Genomic DNA, 20,249 nt, shown 5'->3' with positions numbered 1-20,249 from the left:
CTAACCCCTCCATCCCTGCACGCTAACCCCTCCATCCATCCACTCTAACCCCTCCATCCATCCACTCTAACCCCTCCATCCCTGCACGCTAACCCCTCCATCCTTGCACGCTAACCCCTCCATCCTTGCACGCTAACCCCTCCATCCTTGCACGCTAACCCCTCCATCCCTGCACGCTAACCCCTCCATCCTTGCACGCTAACCCCTCCATCCCTGCACGCTAACCCCTCCATCCCTGCACGCTAACCCCTCCATCCCTGCACGCTAACCCCTCCATCCCTGCACGCTAACCCCTCCATCCCTGCACGCTAACCCCTCCCTCCCTCCACTCTAACCCCTCCCTCCCTCCACTCTAACCCCTCCATCCCTCCACTATAACCCTCCACTCTAACCCCTCCATCCCTCCACTCTACCCCCTCCATCCCTCCACTCTAACCCCTCCATCCCTCCACTCTAACCCCTCCATCCCTCCACTCTAACCCCTCCACCCCTCCACTCTAACCCCTCCACCCCTCCACTCTAACCCCTCCACCCCTCCACTCTAACCCCTCCACCCCTCCACTCTAACCCCTCCAACCCTCCACTCTACCCCCTCCAACCCTCCACTCTAACCCCTCCATCCCTCCACTCTATCCCCTCCATCCCTCCACTCTATCCCCTCCATCCCTCCACTCTAACCCCTCCATCCCTCCACTCTAACCCCTCCATCCCTCCACTCTAACCCCTCCATCCCTCCACTCTAACCCCTCCATCCCTCCACTCTAACCCCTCCATCCCTCCACTCTAACCCCTCCACCCCTCCACTCTAACCCCTCCACTCTAACCCCTCCACCCCTCCACTCTAACCCCTCCATCCCTCCACTCTACCCCCTCCAACCCTCCACTCTACCCCCTCCACTCTAACCCCTCCATCCCTCCACTCTAACCCCTCCATCCCTCCACTCTAACCCCTCCATCCCTCCACTCTAACCCCTCCAACCCTCCACTCTAACCCCTCCAACCCTCCACTCTAACCCCTCCAACCCTCCACTCTAACCCCTCCAACCCTCCACTCTAACCCCTCCATCCCTCCACCCTAACCCCTCCATCCCTCCACCCTAACCCCTCCATCCCTCCACTCTAACCCCTCCATCCCTCCACTCTAACCCCTCCAAGTGATAATGACACACAGTACACTAGTGTCCATCTGAGGGAGTTCCCAGTCATACTTCATCAGCAAGACCAGCCACCCAGAGGGCGCTGCTGGGTACACTGTGTGATGTCTGTGGCCCCAGGCCGAGTCTGCACTCAACATGACGGAGAGGTGAACGGGCCATGGATGGGTCAAGCTATTCATCAATACTGCAGTCTCTTTACTGTTAACAGGCTCTGTCTATTGGACAAGGCCCAGTCAAAATACAACACAAGGCCATCAGCTGTGTCTACCTGATGAAGCCAAAGGACAACACAAGAGTAACTGAAAGAAAAGGAATAACAGTTCTAGAATGAAAACTTAATGCAGAGGTGGTTTGAGAAAAAAACCCTCATAACATACTCAATATACTTTCAAATGACTAAAACCAAATGGAAACTGGGTAGAAATGATAATCAACCTATATTCATACAGTTTCTCCACTATCCAGCTCTCTAACAATCACTAGACAGTCAGGGAGCGTCGAAAATTCAAAAAACGATAGAGTACTATTTTTAGCTCATTTTTACGGCAAGGAAATATAACACATTTTCACTGCGGCCTTCCGTTAAAGACTCCAGGGGCAAAATGAGTTTGACACCGCGGATCTAATGCCCGTAAGACAAGTGGTGGATATCTTTCTATCCATATCATTCAATCAATTATGGAGCCTTTGGAATATAATTCATTCAAATATAAACTAAAACGGATATTCTCAGGAGTGACGGACGAATCCTTCCTTCCCAAATCCATGTTGGTGCTGATGAACTAACCGCTTTACAGTGACACCGGTCTGAGTCACCACTGATTCTAGAACAGCGGGGGGGTCAAAGGTCAAATCCTACCATATTCTATAAGCCTGTATCTACAAAGCTGGATATACTATTGTCTTGGAGGACGAGAAAAAGACCACCCCACCTTCGAGCCACCCAGAGCAATTAATAACGAGGCAGCCTCTCATTGGGCGCCTGAAGACAGACGAGCGGCACAATAGAGTTTTAATTAACAGCCCTGTCTCCATGGAGAATCCATGACCCTTTTATGTCCAGATTCTCCGGGACACACAGTGCATACGGTCTGGAGGGGGATGGTGGCCATCTTGAAATGCAAACATATTTGTCATGGAGAAGGGCCAAATTCAATTATGCCAGTTTAATGTGGTTGTGGAGTGGCTTTGGTAGAAGCTCAAGGACTTAATATGATTAGTACACTTAGTCATGGTCACAAACATAACATGTAGATATAAACATGAAAAAACACACGTGTTACTGAATAAAACGGAAGTCACTCATACAAACTAACAGGCATACAAAGAGACATATCACGACGTGTAATAAAATCACAGAATGTTGGATGAAAGCAGGATGGGTTACAAGTAACCAACGATATTGGGATAATATGTTCTCCAGTCTTGTCTCTGAGGCCTCACCTCAAACTTCTGTCTGAGCTCCTCGTTCCCGTCATCCTCCTCTGAGATGGGCACGTTGTAGAACTCGCCCTCCTCTTGGTTCAACATCTTGTACCTGAGAGAGAGAAAAAGAGAGAGAGAAAAAGAGAGAGAGAAAAAGAGAGAGAGAAAAAGAGAGAGAAAAAGAGAGCATTCATTTTTCAATTATGATTGTTTACAAAAACAACATTACAGATGTGAATCCAAGCACATGGACTTTCTGAGACCCAGCTTGCTATTTATAGTCCAGTAGATAAGCGTTAAAAGTAACAGAATGTTTCTAAGATCCAGCATAAAAACATCCCAACAGCCTGTAAAACTGAAAAACCCCCAGAAAGAGATGTTCTACCCGGAGACAAAAAGCTAGGTATGGAGCGGCCACTAGTTTACGTCTCTGCATTCCTCCCTCCCTCCCTGCATCACTTCAACCCTCTATCCCTCTCTACCTCCTGATTCATACCCACTTGGCCCAGACACATAGTTCATTACAAAGCAATAGTCCCTTTGGCTCCAGTCCATTGGGTCACAATTATCCTGGTGTTGGCGGTGCTCATGAAACGCGTCACTATTTATGACCCACAGACATTAGATGGCACCTCAAAGGGCACTGAGCTGTGGCGATAAAGTTCACTGTTGCTGTTGTGATTAATGATCGGTTTGCACCAGACTGAGACATAAGGGACTACAGCGCCAAGAGGCTCTGTGATGATGACCAACAATGACATGAAATGCAGGTAAGTTGAGAAGAAGGCACTTCCATCCGAAAGATAAATCAAGATTATCACTGCACTTTTCAAATAGAAATCGCTCTAAAAAAATATCAGATTACAGCTGTGATTGCGTCAAACGGGAAACCAGGATAAATTAAATGAATGTTCATTAAGATCCCTTCTTCACTATTAACTTAACGACAGCTACTCTCCTGGCAGTCTACAAAAACACAGCACCAAATGTTTTGACACAAATGCAATGCTCTCTGTAATTACTGGGACAGTGAAGCAGTGTTTCGTCTTTTGGCTCTATACTACAAAAGTCTGGATTTGAAATTAAAACAATGATTATGAAGTTAAAGTGCAGACTGTCAGCTTTAATTTGAGGGTATTGTCATCGATATCGAATGAACCGTTTAGAAATTACAGCACTTTTTGTACACAGTGCATCCGTTTTAGGGGAGAAAAAGTATTGGGACAAATTCTGAATGAATCGTCAATAATGATGAGTGAGAAAGTTACACAAATATTATACCCCCAAGACATGCTAACCTCTCATCATTACAATAACAGGGGAGGTTAGCATCTTTTGGGGGTATGGTATTTGTGAGTCTATCAATTTCTCAGTCATCATTATTCACGATACATTTAGGATTATCTGTCATCGTGGTAGTATCCACATTCATGTAGAAGTGGTTAGATACATGTTATATTCTTATTTACAATAAAAGTGACCCGAAATGACACAATACAATACTTAGAAATTAATGTCTATTGGGCACAAAATCATCTGAAACATAACCAAAACAAACAGCAAATGCATCCAACACATTTGTAGAGTCACAAGCTTGATGTAGTCATTGCGTGCTATGAATATGGGAACATATACTTAACTTTTTTACTACTTTAATACACATACAGTTGAAGTCGGAAGTTTACATATACCTTAGCCAAGTACATTTTAACTCAGTTTTCACAATTCCTGACATTTAATCCTAGTCAAAATGCCCTGTCTTCACGGTTAGTTATTAAGATCACTACTTTATTTTAAGAATGTGAAATGTCAGAATAATAGTAGAGAATGATTTATTTCAGCTTTTATTTCTTTCATCACAATCCCAGTGGGTCAGAAGTTTACATACACTCAATTAGTATTTGGTAGCATTACCTTTAAATTGTTTAACCTGGGTCAAACGTTTCAGGTAGCCTTCCACAACCATCCCACAATAAGTTGGGTGAATTTTGGTCCATTCCTCCTGACAGAGTTGGTGTAACTGAGTTAGGTTTGTAGGCCTCCTTGCTCGCACACGCTTTTTCAGTCCTGCCCACAAATTTTCTATAGAATTGAGGTCAGGGCTTTGTGATGGCCACTCCAATACCTTGACTTTGTTGTCCTTAAGCCATTTTTCCACAACTTTGGAAGTATGCTTGGGGTCATTGTCCATTTGGAAGATCCATTTGCGACCAAGCTTTAACTTCCTGACTGATTTCTTGAGATATTGCTTCTATATATCCACATAATTTCCCTCCCTCATGATGCCATCTATTTTGTGAAGTGCACCAGTCCCTCCTGCAGCAAAGCACCCTCACAACATGATGCTGCCACCCCTGTGCTTCACGGTTGGGATGGTGTTCTTCGGCTTGCAAGCCTCCCCCTTTTTCCTCCAAACATAACAATGGTCATTGTGGCCAAACAGACCAGAGGACATTCTAGGACATCTAATGTTATACTTACCAGCCACACACAGGAGATTTGATCAGCTCTGACACGCCGAAGGACAGGGAGCCCATGAAGTCGTTCCTGGTAGTCCGGTCCCAGTCCCACACCTCCACAGACAGCCTGCGGTCCTTATCTGTAGCCTTCAGCTTGCTGGAATAACACACAGACATATGTACAGTGTTAATGATAATGACTACATTACCCATAATACACAAACATGAAAGGGGCCTAACATTGTGCCCAGGGGTACACCTCAACTCACAATGTAAAAGACTCATTCCAGGTGGGGTTGAGGTTGGCGAGGATGGTCTTGGTCTTCTTCTTCGTCTCATTCTTGGGGTCTGGAATGAGCTTGAGCTTGACGTAAGGGTCAGACGAGCCGTTGGGGTCCATGGGGATCAGATTTCGACCTTCGCCCACTGATGGAGAAACAACACAGAGGGAAAAGGTTGATTTTGAACTAATACATTGTACAGTGGTACAGGTGACATCATTGCTTGTACAGTGGTTTACTTTGAGAGGAGTTAGTGTGTTCTTTAAAGTTGCCTTGTAACAGCATGATGGATTTAATAATGGGCATGGAAATTCAACAATCAGGGGACATTTTATAAAAATAACCCATATGTAGACAGCATAGTAACCAGCTAGAGATGGTTCTACAGTATGGATATTGTTGTTACTATTTCAGTAGTACCAGCCTCCCCGTCTCCCACCTTGTGGTCCTGTGTTTAGCCATGTTCAGTAAACTGCCCACAGAAACCAGGGACATTAGCACCCCATTAGCACTCTGGCTCCCAGAGCCATGGAACACAGCCAACCACTTTACATTATGCAGGGAGTCGCCACAGAGACCGACCCACTGAACGCCTGCCTGGCCAGGCAAGCCCTTAAGCCCAGGAGACCCGGAGACAGCTTCTCATGTGGTCCTGTCAATCAAATGCTGGCCCTGACATAAGGGCTTGTTGATAATAATGCTAGATTGACCTTTGAACCAGAACGAGAACAGATAAGCTACTAGAGTAAAACAGCATAATGGATGCCATTTTGTCACGCTGTGTTGATAGGGTATAGTAGAGTAATAGACTAGTCTTTATTATCCCAGAGGGACAAACCATTTTGCAGCACATAGTAAAAACACAATGAACACATGACAAATACACACAAGAACTATATACAGTTGAAGTCGGAGGATTACATACACCTTAGCGAAATACATTTAAACTCAGTTTTCACAATTCCTGACATTTAATCCTAGTCAAAATACCCTGTCTTCCCGGTCATTTAGGATCACCACTTTATTTTAAGAATGTGAAATGTCAGAATAATAGTAGAGAGAATGATTTATTTCAGCTTTTATTTCTTTCATCACATTCCCAGTGGGTCAGAAGTTTACATACACTCAATTAGTATTTGGTAGCATTGCCTTTAAAATTGTTTAACTTGGGTCAAACGGTTCGGGTCGCCTTCCACAAGCTTCCCACAAAAAGTTGGTTGAATTTTGGTCCATTCCTCCTGACAGAGCTGGGGTAGCTGAGTCAGGTTTGTCGGCCTCCTTGCTCGCACACTCTTTTTCAGTTCTGCCCACAAATTTTCTATAGAATTGAGGTCAGGGCCTTGTGATGGACACGCCAATACCTTGACTTTGTTGTCCTTAAGCCATTTTGCCACAACTTTGGAAGTATGCTTGGGGTCATTGTCGATTTGGAAGTTCCATTTGCAACCAAGCTTTAACTTCTGACTGATGTCTTGAGATGTTGCTTCAATATATCCACATCATTTCCCTCCCTCATGATGCTATCTATTTTGTGAAGTGCACCAGTCCCTCCTGCAGCAAAGCACCCCCACAACATAATGCTGCCACCACTGTGCTTCACGGCTGGGATGGTGTTGTTCGGCTTGCAAGCCTCCCCCTTTTTCCTCCAAACATAACGATGGTCATTATGGCCAAACAGTTCAATTTTTGTTTCATCAGACCAGAGGACATTTCTCCAAAAAGTACAAACTTTTCCCCATGTGCAGTTGCAAACCGTAGTCTGGCTTTTTTATGGCGGTTTTGGAGCAGTGGATTCTTCCTTGCTGAGCGGCCTTTCACGTTATGTCGATATAGGACTTGTTTAACTGTGGATATAGATAGTTTTGTACCTGTTTCCTCCAGCATCTTCACAATATCCTTTGCTGTTGTTCTGGGATTAATTTGCACTTTTCGCACCAAAGTACATTCATCTCTAGGAGACAGAACACGTCTCCTTCCTGAGTGGTATGACGGCTGCGTGGTCCCATGGTGTATATACTTGCGTACTGTTGTTTGTACAGATGAGCGTGGTACCTTCAGGCGTTTGGAAATTGCTCCCAAGGATGAACCAGACTTGTGGAGGTCTACAAGTTTTTTTCTGAGGTCTTGGCTGATTTCTTTTGATTTTCCCATGATGTCAAGCAAAGAGGCACTGAGTTTGAAGGTAGCCCTTGAAATACATCCACAGGTACACCTCAATTTGACTCAAATGATGTCAATTAGCCTATCAGAAGCTTCTAAAGCCATGACATAATTTTCTGGAATTTTCCAAGCTGTTTAAAGGCACAGTCAACTTAGTGTATGTAAACTCCTGACCCACTGGAATTGTGAAACAGTGAATTATAAGTGAAATAATCTGTCTGTAAACAATTGTTAGTAAAATGTATTGTGTCATGCACAAAGTAGATGTCCTAACCGACTTGCCAACACTATAGTTTGTTAACAAGAAATGTGTGGAGTGGTTGAAAAACAAGTTTTAATGACTCCAACCTAAGTGTATGTAAACTTCCGACTTCAACTGTATACAGCATTATACAGCATTACAGCATTCCTGCTGTACACAGGAAGTAGAGCCTCTAAACCAGGCATGAATAGAGTCAGTCCATACCTAACAGTACAGTACTACAGCTTATTGAGAAAGCTGACAGCAGCTGGCATGAAGGATAGTTTTGATCCGTTAGTTTTACACTTAGAGAGCATGTATCTGCGCTTTGAGGGAAGCAACAGAATTTCAGCAAACAGGGGATGCTGGGAGTCCCAACTAATAAATATTAAAAGAAACTGTAAGCTATAGCAATTATATTAAGCTATAGTAGTTATATTAGCTAAATGCATTTTAAACTATAAGTAATTATATTTCCCTCACAACACCAAACTTATTGAAAATTAAACCATAACCTACGAGCCATTTATAGTTCTATATACATAACAAAGGGACTACATTTTTGCCTGGGATTGTCATATGAGAGTGAATTAAGTTACGAGACAATTCGATAAGCCTTGTGCAAATAAGCTTTTAACTTGCTTCTGTCTGTTCCTCCCGCTTGCACCTGTGCTAGGGGATTCATCTCGTTTGGATAGCGGGTGATGGAGTATGTTGTCAGAGGTGAGAGGGCTGGAGGGGGAGAACACTTCCTTGGGAGAGACAGGGGCTCCGTCCCAAATGTCTCCCTATGCTTTACATCGTGCACTACTTTAGACCAGAGCCATATAGGGAATAGGGGTGCCATTTGGGACTCAGAGCAGAAGATATTCTTCCTGGGGGTCCAAACAGGGTTCAAACAAGTACATCAGAGCAGCAGCCTACACCATAAATAAAACAATACATCATACCAGACATTATTACATCCCTGGCAGGACAATGCATATCTGAGGAGACGGATAACCACAAGCAGACAAACATATTAGCAACCAGGCTAACTCGGACCTAACCTGCTAACGGAACTAGGCTGGAAAGGGGGAATAATGTGTTGAAGCTAGGATGAGTCTCAAAATGGCTCTCAAATGGCACCCTATTCCCTACATAGTGCACTACTTTTGACCAGAGCCCTTATAGTCCATGGTCAAAAGCAGTGCACTATATAGGGAATAGGATCCCATTAGAGATGGCCATAGAGACACTCTAGCCTACACTTGGCTAGGCAAGGGTCCTGTTCCTCTAAAGCATGCGCCGTGTCATTTTAGCATAACTCTTTGTCATGCAATACTGACAGTAGGTAACGTTTCTAGTCCTGGGAATGAACTCATTCACCTACAAACCTATGAGAAGCGCAGTTTTGTAAATACCAGTTAATTATTGCGTCCCTGTACACACATACTGTATGAACATACAATGTACAGATATATTCAATAGGCGTATGTTTATACTATAGTTCAATTGGTATAAATACAATACACAACATCTCCGTTTAGGTCCAAGGTAAAATACTCAAATGTACAGGTGACCAATGACCATACCTTTTGCTACACACTATTTCTTAACGGACGCGACTTTAACTGTCACAATACAAAAGGTTAGGTTTTGAATATTTAAAACTGTTCCAAATAAAGGTGTAGGCAAAGCGCTGGTAGCCAAGTGACCTTTGAATAATGGCCTGAAGTTTTGAAAGCGTCGAGACAGCGGCATGATATTACCCGGCTGGACTCTGGTGTGTGGACTAAGTGAGTTTGTGTGAGCGTGCTCGTGTGTCGAAACAACTCCAGCAAAAAGTGATTCAACTGCTTGTGTATAACCCCCTTGTCATGCGTGCCCAGACAATAATATTGTTAACTCAAATTTGAACAAACCCTCCGTGTTCTCTTTATAAATGAAACTCCATTTCCAGTAGCAGCCAGTAGGAGGAACCCCAGACCCTCTAACAGAACGTCTGTCTGTCTGCGCTGAGTGCATCTGACTCTGCTATCATAACAGTTGTACAACATGCTACCTACCACCTGACGAGCTTCACACAATAGATGTAGACGTATTTGATGGAATTACAGTTGTTCTTGTATAATCTAGAATTGTAGCGTACACTACCGGTCAAAAGTTTAAGAACACCTGCTCATTCAAGGGTTTTTCTATATTTTTGACTATTTTCTACATTGTAGAATAATAGTGAAGACATCAAAACTATGAAATAACACATATGGAATCATGTAGTAACCAAAAAAAGTGATATACAAATCAAAATATTTTTTTGCATTTGAGATTCTTCAAATTGACACCCTTTGCCTTGATGACAGCTTTGCACACACTTGGCATTCTCTCAACCAGCTTCACCAGGAATGCTTTTCCAACAGTCTTGAAGGAGTTCCCACATATGCTGAGCACTTGTTGGCTGCTTTTCCTTCACTCTGCGGTCCGACTCATCCCAAACCATCTCAACTTGGTTGAGGTCGGGGGATTGTGGAGGCCAGGTCATCTGATGCAGCACTCCATCACTCTCCTTCTTGGTAAAATAACCCTTACACAGCCTGGGGGTGTGTTGGGTCATTGTCCTGTTGAAAAACAAATGATATTCCCACTAAGCCCAAACCAGATGGGATGGTGTATCTCTGCAGAATGCTGTGGAAGTGTGGTTAAGTGTGCCTTGAATTCTAAATAAATCACAGACCGTGTCACCAGCAAAGCACCCTGACACCATCACACCTCCTCCTCCATGCTTCACGGTGGGAACCACACATGCAGACATCATCCGTTCACCCACACCCCGTCTCACAAAGACATGGCGGTTGGAACCAAAGATCTCCAATTTGGACTCCAGACCAAAGGACAAATTCCATCGGTCTAAAGTCCATTGCTCGTGTTTCTTGGCCCAAGCTAGTCTTCTTATTGGTGTCCTTAACTAGTGGTTTCTTTGCAGCAATTCGACCATGAAGGCCTGATTCACACTGTCTCCTCTGAACAGTTGATGTTGAGATGTGTCTGAACTTGAACTCTGTGAAGCATTTATTTGGGCTGCAATTTCTGAGGCTGGTAACTCTAATGAACTTATCCTCTGCAGCAGAGGTAACTCATTCCTGTGGCGGTCCTCATGAGAGCCAGTTTCATCACAGCATTTGATGGTTTTTGCAACTCCACTTAACGAAACGTTCAAAGTTCTTGACATTTTCCATATTGACTGACCTTCATGTCTTAAAGTAATGATGGACTGTCATTTCTCTTTTCTTATTTGAGCTGTTCTTGCCATTATATGGACTTGATCATTTACCAAATAGGACTATCTTCTGTATACCCACCCTACCTTGTCACAACACAACTGATTGGCTCAAACGCATTAAGGCACACCTGTTAATTGAAATGCATTCCAGGTGACTACCTCATGAAGCTGGTTGAGATAATGCCGAGTGTGTGCAAAGCTGTCAAAGGCAAAAGGTGGCTATATAATTTTGTCTTCACTATTATTAAACAATGTAGAAAATAGCAAAAAAGCTTTGAATGAGTAGGTGTTCTAAAACTTTTGACCGGCAGTGTATATGCATATAAAGCCTTATTTTAGTGGACTGACACATTGGTTGCGCATCACACGTCTCCAACAAATCTATCTCCTACAAGTCTACAAGAGTATCTCCTACAAGTGTGTGTGTGTGTGTGTGTGTGTGTGTGTGTGTGTGTGTGTGTGTGTGTGTGTGTGTGTGTGTGTGTGTCAGTCAGTGACTGAGTCCTCATTGACACACTGGGACATGAAAGGGGGAGAAGCCTCAACGCCACCGTTACCTTGGATACGAGAGTCTCGAGGACAGTCTCCTTATAAAAAGCGCCATGGATTCAAAAGAACAGGCACTTGTTACGTGATTAATGCGGACCTCGTCTGAGTGGGTGCAGTACATTGAGCGACAGACGGAGATAACAGAAGAACCGAGTCGGTTAGAGCTGTACTTCTCCTTCTCTTTTCAGACCCTTTTTCTCTTTCAGTACATTGGATTGTACTTTGTACCAAATCATATCATATTTTGCACACACATATTGAGCAGATGTTATCGCGGGTGTAGCGAAACGCTTGTGTTCCTAGCTCCAACAGTGCAGCAGTATCTAACAATAGACGACAAAACGCACAAATCCACAAGTAAAAATTGAGAAATATATCTAAATGTTTCTAAAACCTCTCATCCTTGCAGGAGTTTTCCGGACTATTCTGCAGTTGTCCATACGGCACGTATCTTTGTCTATTGGCCCTAAACCCAATGGGACACAGACAGAATGTGAAGTCAAACGTAAAGAGCTCAGGGAGCGAGGCACCAATGTCCGAACGACTGGGCTGGATAACGGGGGATCATTCGAGCTTTAGCACACAAAGTTGTTGTCCTGAAACCACAGGAAGAGGGGCGGGTATGTTAGCCGGTCACCAAGTTAACAGGGGTGGGGGTCAAAGGGAGGGAGGGAAAAGGGCGTGAGTGTGTGTGAGAGGGGCGAGAGAGAGAGAGAGAGAGAGATGGTTGTGGGTGCATACACTCAGACACAAAAACGGACTCCCGTACTTATTCAAAACGAAGGTTAAATAAATAACCGCCTGTTTGCGTACGCGTCTGTGTAAGTGTACGCTTGTGTGTGTGTGAGTGTACATGTATGTGAGTGAGTGTGTATGGTTATGAGTGTATGAACTAGGATGTGATTCTATCCCTGTGTGTCTCTTCAGCACAGTGTGACAGGTGTGGAACAGGGAGTGTCATGTGGCGACAGCAATCCCTGCCTGGGGTAGAGTCGTGCGGCTCAACGGCGAAGAGAGAGAGAGAGACTGGGAAAGTGGTGCTCAGTAGAGAGCCGGGCAGCCGGGCCAGCCACGGAATACCAATGACATGGCTGCCTGTTGGATGTCTCTGCCAGGAGAGAACCAGCACAGCCACAAAGTTCAGCTGCTCTCTCTGTCTGGGAGCCCCGCTGAGGAGTCCGGGTGTCTGCGTGTATGCATATATATTATATATGTTTATATTATATATATATATTGTCTGGTGTCTTCGACTAAAAAGCACCTTCAATAGAGATTGTCCACTGAGCCTGCCTTTCAGTCCAGGACTAGGCTTTGTCTGTGTCCGGGAAACCGCCCCCATGAAGTTTCTGGTTACCCAGAGAGTTGACCCAACCTTGCAGTTCAACTCTGAAGGGCTTTTAAATCCACATAGAGGGTCTCACTACACAAAGCATTCTCTCTTTTGAGGCTGAACTTCCCACCCTCAAGTCTTACATGTTAGTTTACCGATGGAGGAGGAGGCCTATCTATGAATCTAGGAAGCCCTCGCCATACCTACTCCTCCCACGAGTTCCCCGACTTGTCCTTTCCCGCAAGTCCCTTCTCATTGCAGTCCCCTCCATACCCCTTCCCATGAAAGTCCCTTAGGCATGGTCCCCATGGCATCGTACAGAGAGCCACAGAGAGTGAAGGTTGTGATTCTAGGAGTGAAGGCTGACTGTGGGACTAGGGTGTGGGCTTAGCCACAATAACTCGTCTGTGGCAGTTGGCTGCTTGCCCTCTTCTGGGTTTCTGTTGACTTTTTAATACACGCCCACTGTGTCTACTGTACACATTCTATATATTGGATAGCAGGTCTGTTTTATGACAGTGGAGTCAGTGGGAGCAGTGGTGTCGGGGTGGACGGCCGTGGTGCTGTGGTCAGTATAGGAACTCTTCTGGTATAGGATGGGACTGTTTGCGTTACACACTGCCCCCTGTCTTTGGAGGTGCGATATAGTAGGTCAGATGGGTAATAAAGGTGCAATATGAGGTTCAGTGACCTAATTTGTGTCAGTAACCACAACGGTCACAGCCATCACCGCCGTCAACATCGTCACCACCATCATCTAGAGAATTCCTCATTTGCCTGTAGTGTTTTCTACGGACAAACCCCATGATTTAATCATCACAGTAAGGCAATCAGGATTCTATTTTATTCCTACGCCTGGTTATTACAGCTGATGACTCACAGACCCTGCCCGCTACGGTGCCCTGCTAGGGTCATTACCAACAACAGTGGAGTATTTAGTGGAGATGGAAAACATTAGCATAAGGAAAAAACTGCTGGCCTCATGGAGGGAAATACTGTGCCAGTTTATACTGGCACTAAGTACATAGCAGACTATGTGGGAGTGGGAGGGGTAATGGAATGCAGGCAATGGTTGCATCCCAAAATGGCACCCTATTCCCTACATAGTGCACTACTTTTGACCAGAGGCCCTGGTCAAAAGTAGTGCACTATGTAGGGAATAAGGTGCCATTTGGGAAGCAGACCCTGTTTCAGTTTCTCTTTGTGAACTAGAAAAGACAGCATTATGGATCCTGAGAGCAAGTGCTGTATAATACAGAGCAAATCTGATTGATTGTAATGTGATTGACAGCTCAGAAAAGGCCGTCGGGCCAAGCTGGACGGAATTTCTTCAGCTTTCGTGACAGAAAAGACAGACGGCTATTGAATGCAGATGATGGTTTTCTGTCTCCAGGTGGAAGCAAAGCCTTGGATATGGCATTGAGAGCCACGGGTGGTAGACCCAACATTCACCTTTGTGCAGTTCTATAACATCTGACAAAATGTGCTATTCACTAGACAGAGGTAGAGCTAATACTCCCTAACTGGCAACACATGTCAATCTCCCTGCCACTTGTCTAGTATTACCTCAGAGAAACTACCGAACGATGTCTGCCATGTAACATATTCTGACGCCATGTCAATCACGCTGTCTAGAGTCTGACAGTGTACTCGTGGCTTCTATATCATGGTATGAATCAGAGATCCAAAGACCAGAGAGACAAAACACAGGAAAGCTGCCATTGTAAATACAAATAATGAGGTCACGAAAAGACAATTAGAACAAGAGGAGAATGTATAATGGCCCAGTTCCATTATAATTTGAGGGACTGAAAGCGAGAAAGAACAGTGGGATGAGGCATAACGACATCCAAAAGAGAGAGATGGATGGAAAGGAGTGCAAAAAAGAGACAAAAAGCAAGATGGAGAGGGATGGAGAGAGTGGGAAAGACAAAAAAAGCAGGAGATTGAAACATGTTTAAGCAAAAAGAGGGAAGCAGAGACCGAAAGAGCCTGGGGATGAGGGGATTGTTCTAGATGAGGTTTTGCAGAGCCGAGCCGTGAGTCAGAGCAATTACACCTTTCATCCTCACACACACACACACACACACACACACACACACACACACACACACACACACACACACACACACACACACACACACACACACACACACACACACACACACACACACACACACACACACACACACACAGATGACTAACAGGCCACAGTTACACACCAATCAAATCAAACCAAATGTTATTTGTCACATGCTTGGTAAACCACAGGTGTAGGCTAGCAGAGAGAGAAAAAAGAGAAATAGTTGAAAAAAAATGAAAACAATTTAAAATAATAAATTGGAAAAATAATAGACAAGGAATAAATAAATAAATACACAATGAGTAACGATACTTGGCTATATACACGGGGTACCAGTACAGAGCACAAAACCAAATATGCACACAGACATCTGTCTGGTCTGTCTGTATTCATGTTTTTATGGGTTTGTTTGTCTGAGTGCGTGTTTATGAGTATTTGTCAGTCTCTGTGTGCATCACTCTGAGCCAACCAAACCTCCTTCCCCTCTCCTCAAACCTACCATGCCCAGAGTTACAAAACAGCAACAGAAAGACTGTCACCCTGTCTTACATAACACCGGACTCAATGAATAAAGGCTGAGGCTCGAGACAAAACAACTGAACAACACAGAGAGAGAGAGAGAATGGACTCTGTGTTTGAGGGAAGAACTGAAGGAGGAAGGCATATACCCCGAGGTTTGTCCTCAACCAGAACAAAACAGAGCTGGTTCTGTCCAGTTAGCTCCCTACGGCACCATCCTGTCATAGCGATTTCACCCGTTTGGCAAAAACACCACACCCCACTCTGTGTTCAGTACTTTGCCTTTCCTGTAAGCATTTCACCCGCTCTGTTCTCTCCAACTCCCCCGTTCGATACCTTACTCTCTCGCTCTCTTCATCTCCCTCACTCATCCTTCTCTATTTGCTCCCTCTCTTTCTATCATTCTCTGTTTCGGTCTCATTCTCTGTTGTTTCGGTCTCTCTCAGTCTCTCGGTCTCTCTTTCTTCAGGCATCATGGAGAAGTCAAGTGGAGCCACCCTTCTTCCTGTGCCGGAGTCGCAGTCACTACCTGTCCTCTATTGAGACATTCTGGTGACGAGTGACGTCACTGACGCTATTGGGGGCCTCCCTGAGGCAGGAAGGAGAGGTGTCATAGGCCAGCTGTCCTCCTGGCCCTTACCAATACTGGAGTGTGTGTGCACATGCGTGCGTGTGTATGTACTGTATGTGTGTGTTTGAGAATAAAAGTATGATTATAGAACCTCGAAGAGGCAGGGTGGAGTGTGTGTGTCACAGTGTGTGTGTCACAGGATGAGTGAGAGTGAGAGTGAGAGTGAGAGTGTGTGTGTGTGTGTGTGTGTGTGTGTGTGTATAAAGATATGGTTATCTTGAAGAGGCAGGGTAGAGTGCATGTTCTGTAGTTGCCTGGGTTATGGCTCTGGGTTTGTTTTCTTTTGTCGGTTTAAAAAAGGTAAACCACTAAGTTCCTCAGCTCAATACACGGAGCACTTAGAGCTGGTGAGATCTGACAAGGAGGAGGAGGACGAGAGGACCACCCTATCTAAGGGGAGAATATGCTAATTTCCACTCGAATTGGAGTTTCACTTAGTCATGCATTGATGTCAACGGGAGACTAAGTGAGAAGTCAGAATTCGCCCGTGAATATGAATCTCAGCGCTAGGAATCTCGTTGAGGTGACAAGCCAAGCGTAAACGTTCTCCTTATCGGATCTTATTACTGCTGCGTTTGGGCTTCTAAGACAAGGTACAGGATTTCTTCATAGAAGCCAGCTTCACAGCATGGCAATTCAGGGTGTGATCAACCAAATGAAACCAAATTGTACAGCTCCAAGATGTGGGAAGGCAGGGCTGAGTCTAGGCTCGTTTAGTCTGTTCTAAGTGTATGATATACACACAGATAGAGACAGACGACACGCAGACAGACAGACGCGCACACGCATTACTTGTCATTATGTTGCCTTTCCGAATAGCATGCTCTCTCATCCCACAAACATGTCACTCCAAGCAGACCACATAAGTCATATAGTCCCAGCATACTATCACACATTTCTCTCCGTAAATAGCCACAAAACTCAAATCCATTTCATCAGAATGGTCATACACTGAACAAAAAATATAAACGCAACATGCAACAATTTCAACGATTTTACTGAGTTCAGTTCATAGAAGAAAATCAACCAATTAGGCCCTAATCTATGTATTTCACATGACTGGGAATACAGATATGCATCTGTTGGTCACAGAAACCTAAATAAAAGGTAGGAGCGTGGATCAGAAAACCAGTCAGTATCTGGTGTGACCACCATTTGCCTCATGCAGCGCGACACATCTCCTTCACATAGAGTTGATCAAGGTGTTGATTGTGGCCTGTGGAATGTTGTCCCACTCTTCAATGGCTGTGCAAAGTTGCTGATATTGGCGAGAACTGGAACATGCTGTCATATGTCAATCCAGAGCATCCCAAACATGCTGAATGGGTGACATGTCTGGTGAGTATGCAGGCCATGGAAGAACTGGGACATTTACAGCTTCCAGGAATTTTGTACAGATCCTTGCGACATTATCATGCTGAAACATGAGATGGCAGCGGATGAATGGCACGACAATTGGCCTCAGGATCTCATCACGGTATCTCTGTGCATTCAAATTGCCATCGATAAAATGCAATTGTGTTCGTTGTCCGCCGCTTATGCCTGCCCATACCATAACCCCACCATGAGGCACTTTATTCACAATCACCATCGTCTCTCGCACCTGCGCCTCATGACACTCACCTGGACTCCATCACCTCCTTGATTATCTTCCCTATATCTGTCATTCCCCTTTGTTCTTTCCTCAGGTGTTATTGGCTCTGTTTTCATGTCGGTGCGTTGTTTGTGCTTCGTGTTCATTGTTTCTTTCATTTATTAAAACACTCACTCCCTGAACCTGCTTCCCGACTCTCATCGCACTCGTTACAGCATAACACCTCACCTAAGGGAAGCATCAGGAAGTGTTTTTTATTTCATTTTTTTGTGTCAGAGTAATGACGTCGGGTCCGGGAACTGCCACAGCCGGATCGCCTCGCCTGGCTCACCTGCCACAGCCGGATCGCCTCGCCTGGCTCACCTGCCACAGCCGGATCGCCTCGCCTGGCTCACCTGCCACAGCCGGATCGCCTCGCCTGGCTCACCTGCCACAGCCGGATCGCCTCGCCTGGCTCACCTGCCACAGCCGGATCGCCTCGCCTGGCTCACCTGCCACAGCCGGATCGCCTGGCTCACCTGCCACAGCCGGATCGCCTGGCTCACCTGCCTCAACCAATCTGTCAGGTTTCCGCGGCCCAGCTGACTCGACATGTTCTCGCACATCAGCAAGGGTGACCAGTCAGCTCCTGATCCCCGGGTTCGTCCCCTTTGACAAGGTCCTGCTGCTGGAGCTGCGCGTCGGGGAAGGGGTACTGTCACGTATACTCCCTCTCCGGCCTCTAGGTCATCAGGCTGCTGATTATCCTGCACACCTGTCACCATCGTCTCGCGCACCTGCGCCTCATGACACTCACCTGGACTCCATAACCTTGTTGATTATTTTCCCTATATCTGTCACTCCCCTTGGTTCTTTCCTCAGATGTTATTGACTTGGTTTTCTTGTCGGTTTGTTGTTTCTGTTACGTGTTCATTGTTCCTTTTATTTATTAAAACACTCACACCCTGAACTTGCTTCCCTCTCTTTGCGCACTCGTTACAACATCAGAAAACCGCTGCCACACGACGCCATCTGGCCGGTACAGTTGAAACCGGGATTCACCCGTGAAGAGCAGACTTCATCAGCACGCCAGTGGCCATTGAAGGTGAGCATTTTCCGACTGAAGTCGGTTACGACGCCAAACTGCAGTCAGGTCAAGACCCTGGTGAGGATGGCAAGCATGCAGATGAGCTTCCCTGAGACAGTTTGTGTAGAAATTCTTCAGTTGTGCAAAACCACAGTTTCATCAGCTGTCTGGGTGGCTGGTCTCAGACGATCCGGCAGGTGAAGAAGAAGCTGGATGTGGAGGTCCTGAGTCGGCGTGGTTACACGTGGTCTGCAGTTGTGAGGCTGCAGTTGGATGTACTGCCAAATTCTCTATGACATCGGAGGCAGCTTATGGTAGAAAAATGTACATTTAATTCTCTGGCACTGCAGTCATCCTACCAATTGCACGCTGGAGACATCTGTGGCATTGTGTTGTGACAAAACTGCACATTTTAGAATGGCCTTTTATTGTCCCCAGTACAAGGTGCACCTGTGTAATGATCCTGCCGTTTAATCAGCTTCTTGATATGCCACACCTGTCAGGTGGATGGAATATTTTGGCAAGGGAGAAATGCTCACTAACAGGGATGTAAACAAATTTGTGCACAGAATTTGATCGAAAGAAGATTTTTGTGTGTGTGGAACATTTCTGGGATCTTTTATTTCAGCTCATGAAACATGGGACCAACACTTTACATGTTGAGTTTATATTTTGTTCAGTAAAGTTTGCACTGCTCGCATTACTTTGACATCCCATCAGCAGTAAGTATATAATATATTATTATTATAAAGTTGTGTGGAAGCTGTCAGAGTGACTTGAACGCTACTCAAACTAGCGATTGGCAATGATAGAACTGATGTTCTGTGTCTGACTGACAGGCTCATTTAGAAAAGGTGAAGCAACAAAAGCTGTGGTGTAATGTGATGGATATCATGCTAGCCTAGGGAATGCTAAGGGAATCCAGTTGTATGTTAGGCATTGTGCTGCCAAACAGCCGAGCCGGTGCTTTACAGGGAACCAATAAGCAGGGCAATTCAAACACGCTGGCGAAGCTGTCTTTGTCTGCCTGGGAAAATGCATTACATTCCTATCATATGAATGAGGCAGGTAACTTTTAGACCAGATAGCTGCATCTGTACCTCAATAATTTACATCTGTACCTCAATAATTTACATGAGTTATGTAAGTAAATGCGTGATAGAAATGTCATAATTTGCGAACGTTACCTTTTAACGTTAGAAATGTAATAATTTGCTATCACACATAACTCATGTAAATTATTTGTTTTGGAGCATTTTTAGAACAATCATAACACTGCCAAAGAATGATAACATTAGCTGTTATGAAATGACTCCCCAGGTGTTACTAACACCTAGCCAACATAAACCTCTTCAAATCAAGATACTACTTTCCCCAGCGAGGTCCAGCTTCATCACAGCTTTCCTGGCTCCATCATAGCCCACTATAACACATTTCAGTATAAGGAGAGCGCTCCACATCCTGTTTGGCTGCCAGTGCATTTAGCATTCTGTCC

General features: G+C 45.0%; 1 protein-coding gene across 2 annotated transcripts in view; it reads right to left on the bottom strand.

The window, feature by feature from the left end:
• Positions 1-20,249, bottom strand: part of LOC139568716 (protein kinase C alpha type-like) — a 220,610-nt gene that overhangs the window by 61,002 nt on the left and 139,359 nt on the right. For both annotated transcript variants that reach the window (XM_071390747.1, XM_071390748.1), the window contains exons 6-8: positions 5,311-5,467; positions 5,064-5,198; positions 2,601-2,694 (exon numbers count right to left, since the gene is read on the bottom strand). In XM_071390747.1, the coding sequence (XP_071246848.1) occupies positions 2,601-2,694; positions 5,064-5,198; positions 5,311-5,467 (386 nt within the window). The remainder of the gene's footprint in view (positions 1-2,600; positions 2,695-5,063; positions 5,199-5,310; positions 5,468-20,249) is intronic.

Source organism: Salvelinus alpinus, chromosome 2 (assembly GCF_045679555.1).
Source record: "Salvelinus alpinus chromosome 2, SLU_Salpinus.1, whole genome shotgun sequence".
Taxonomy (NCBI): Eukaryota; Metazoa; Chordata; class Actinopteri; order Salmoniformes; family Salmonidae; genus Salvelinus; species Salvelinus alpinus.
Note: the sequence above shows the minus strand (reverse complement) of the source record. Positions and strands in the feature narration are given on the sequence as shown.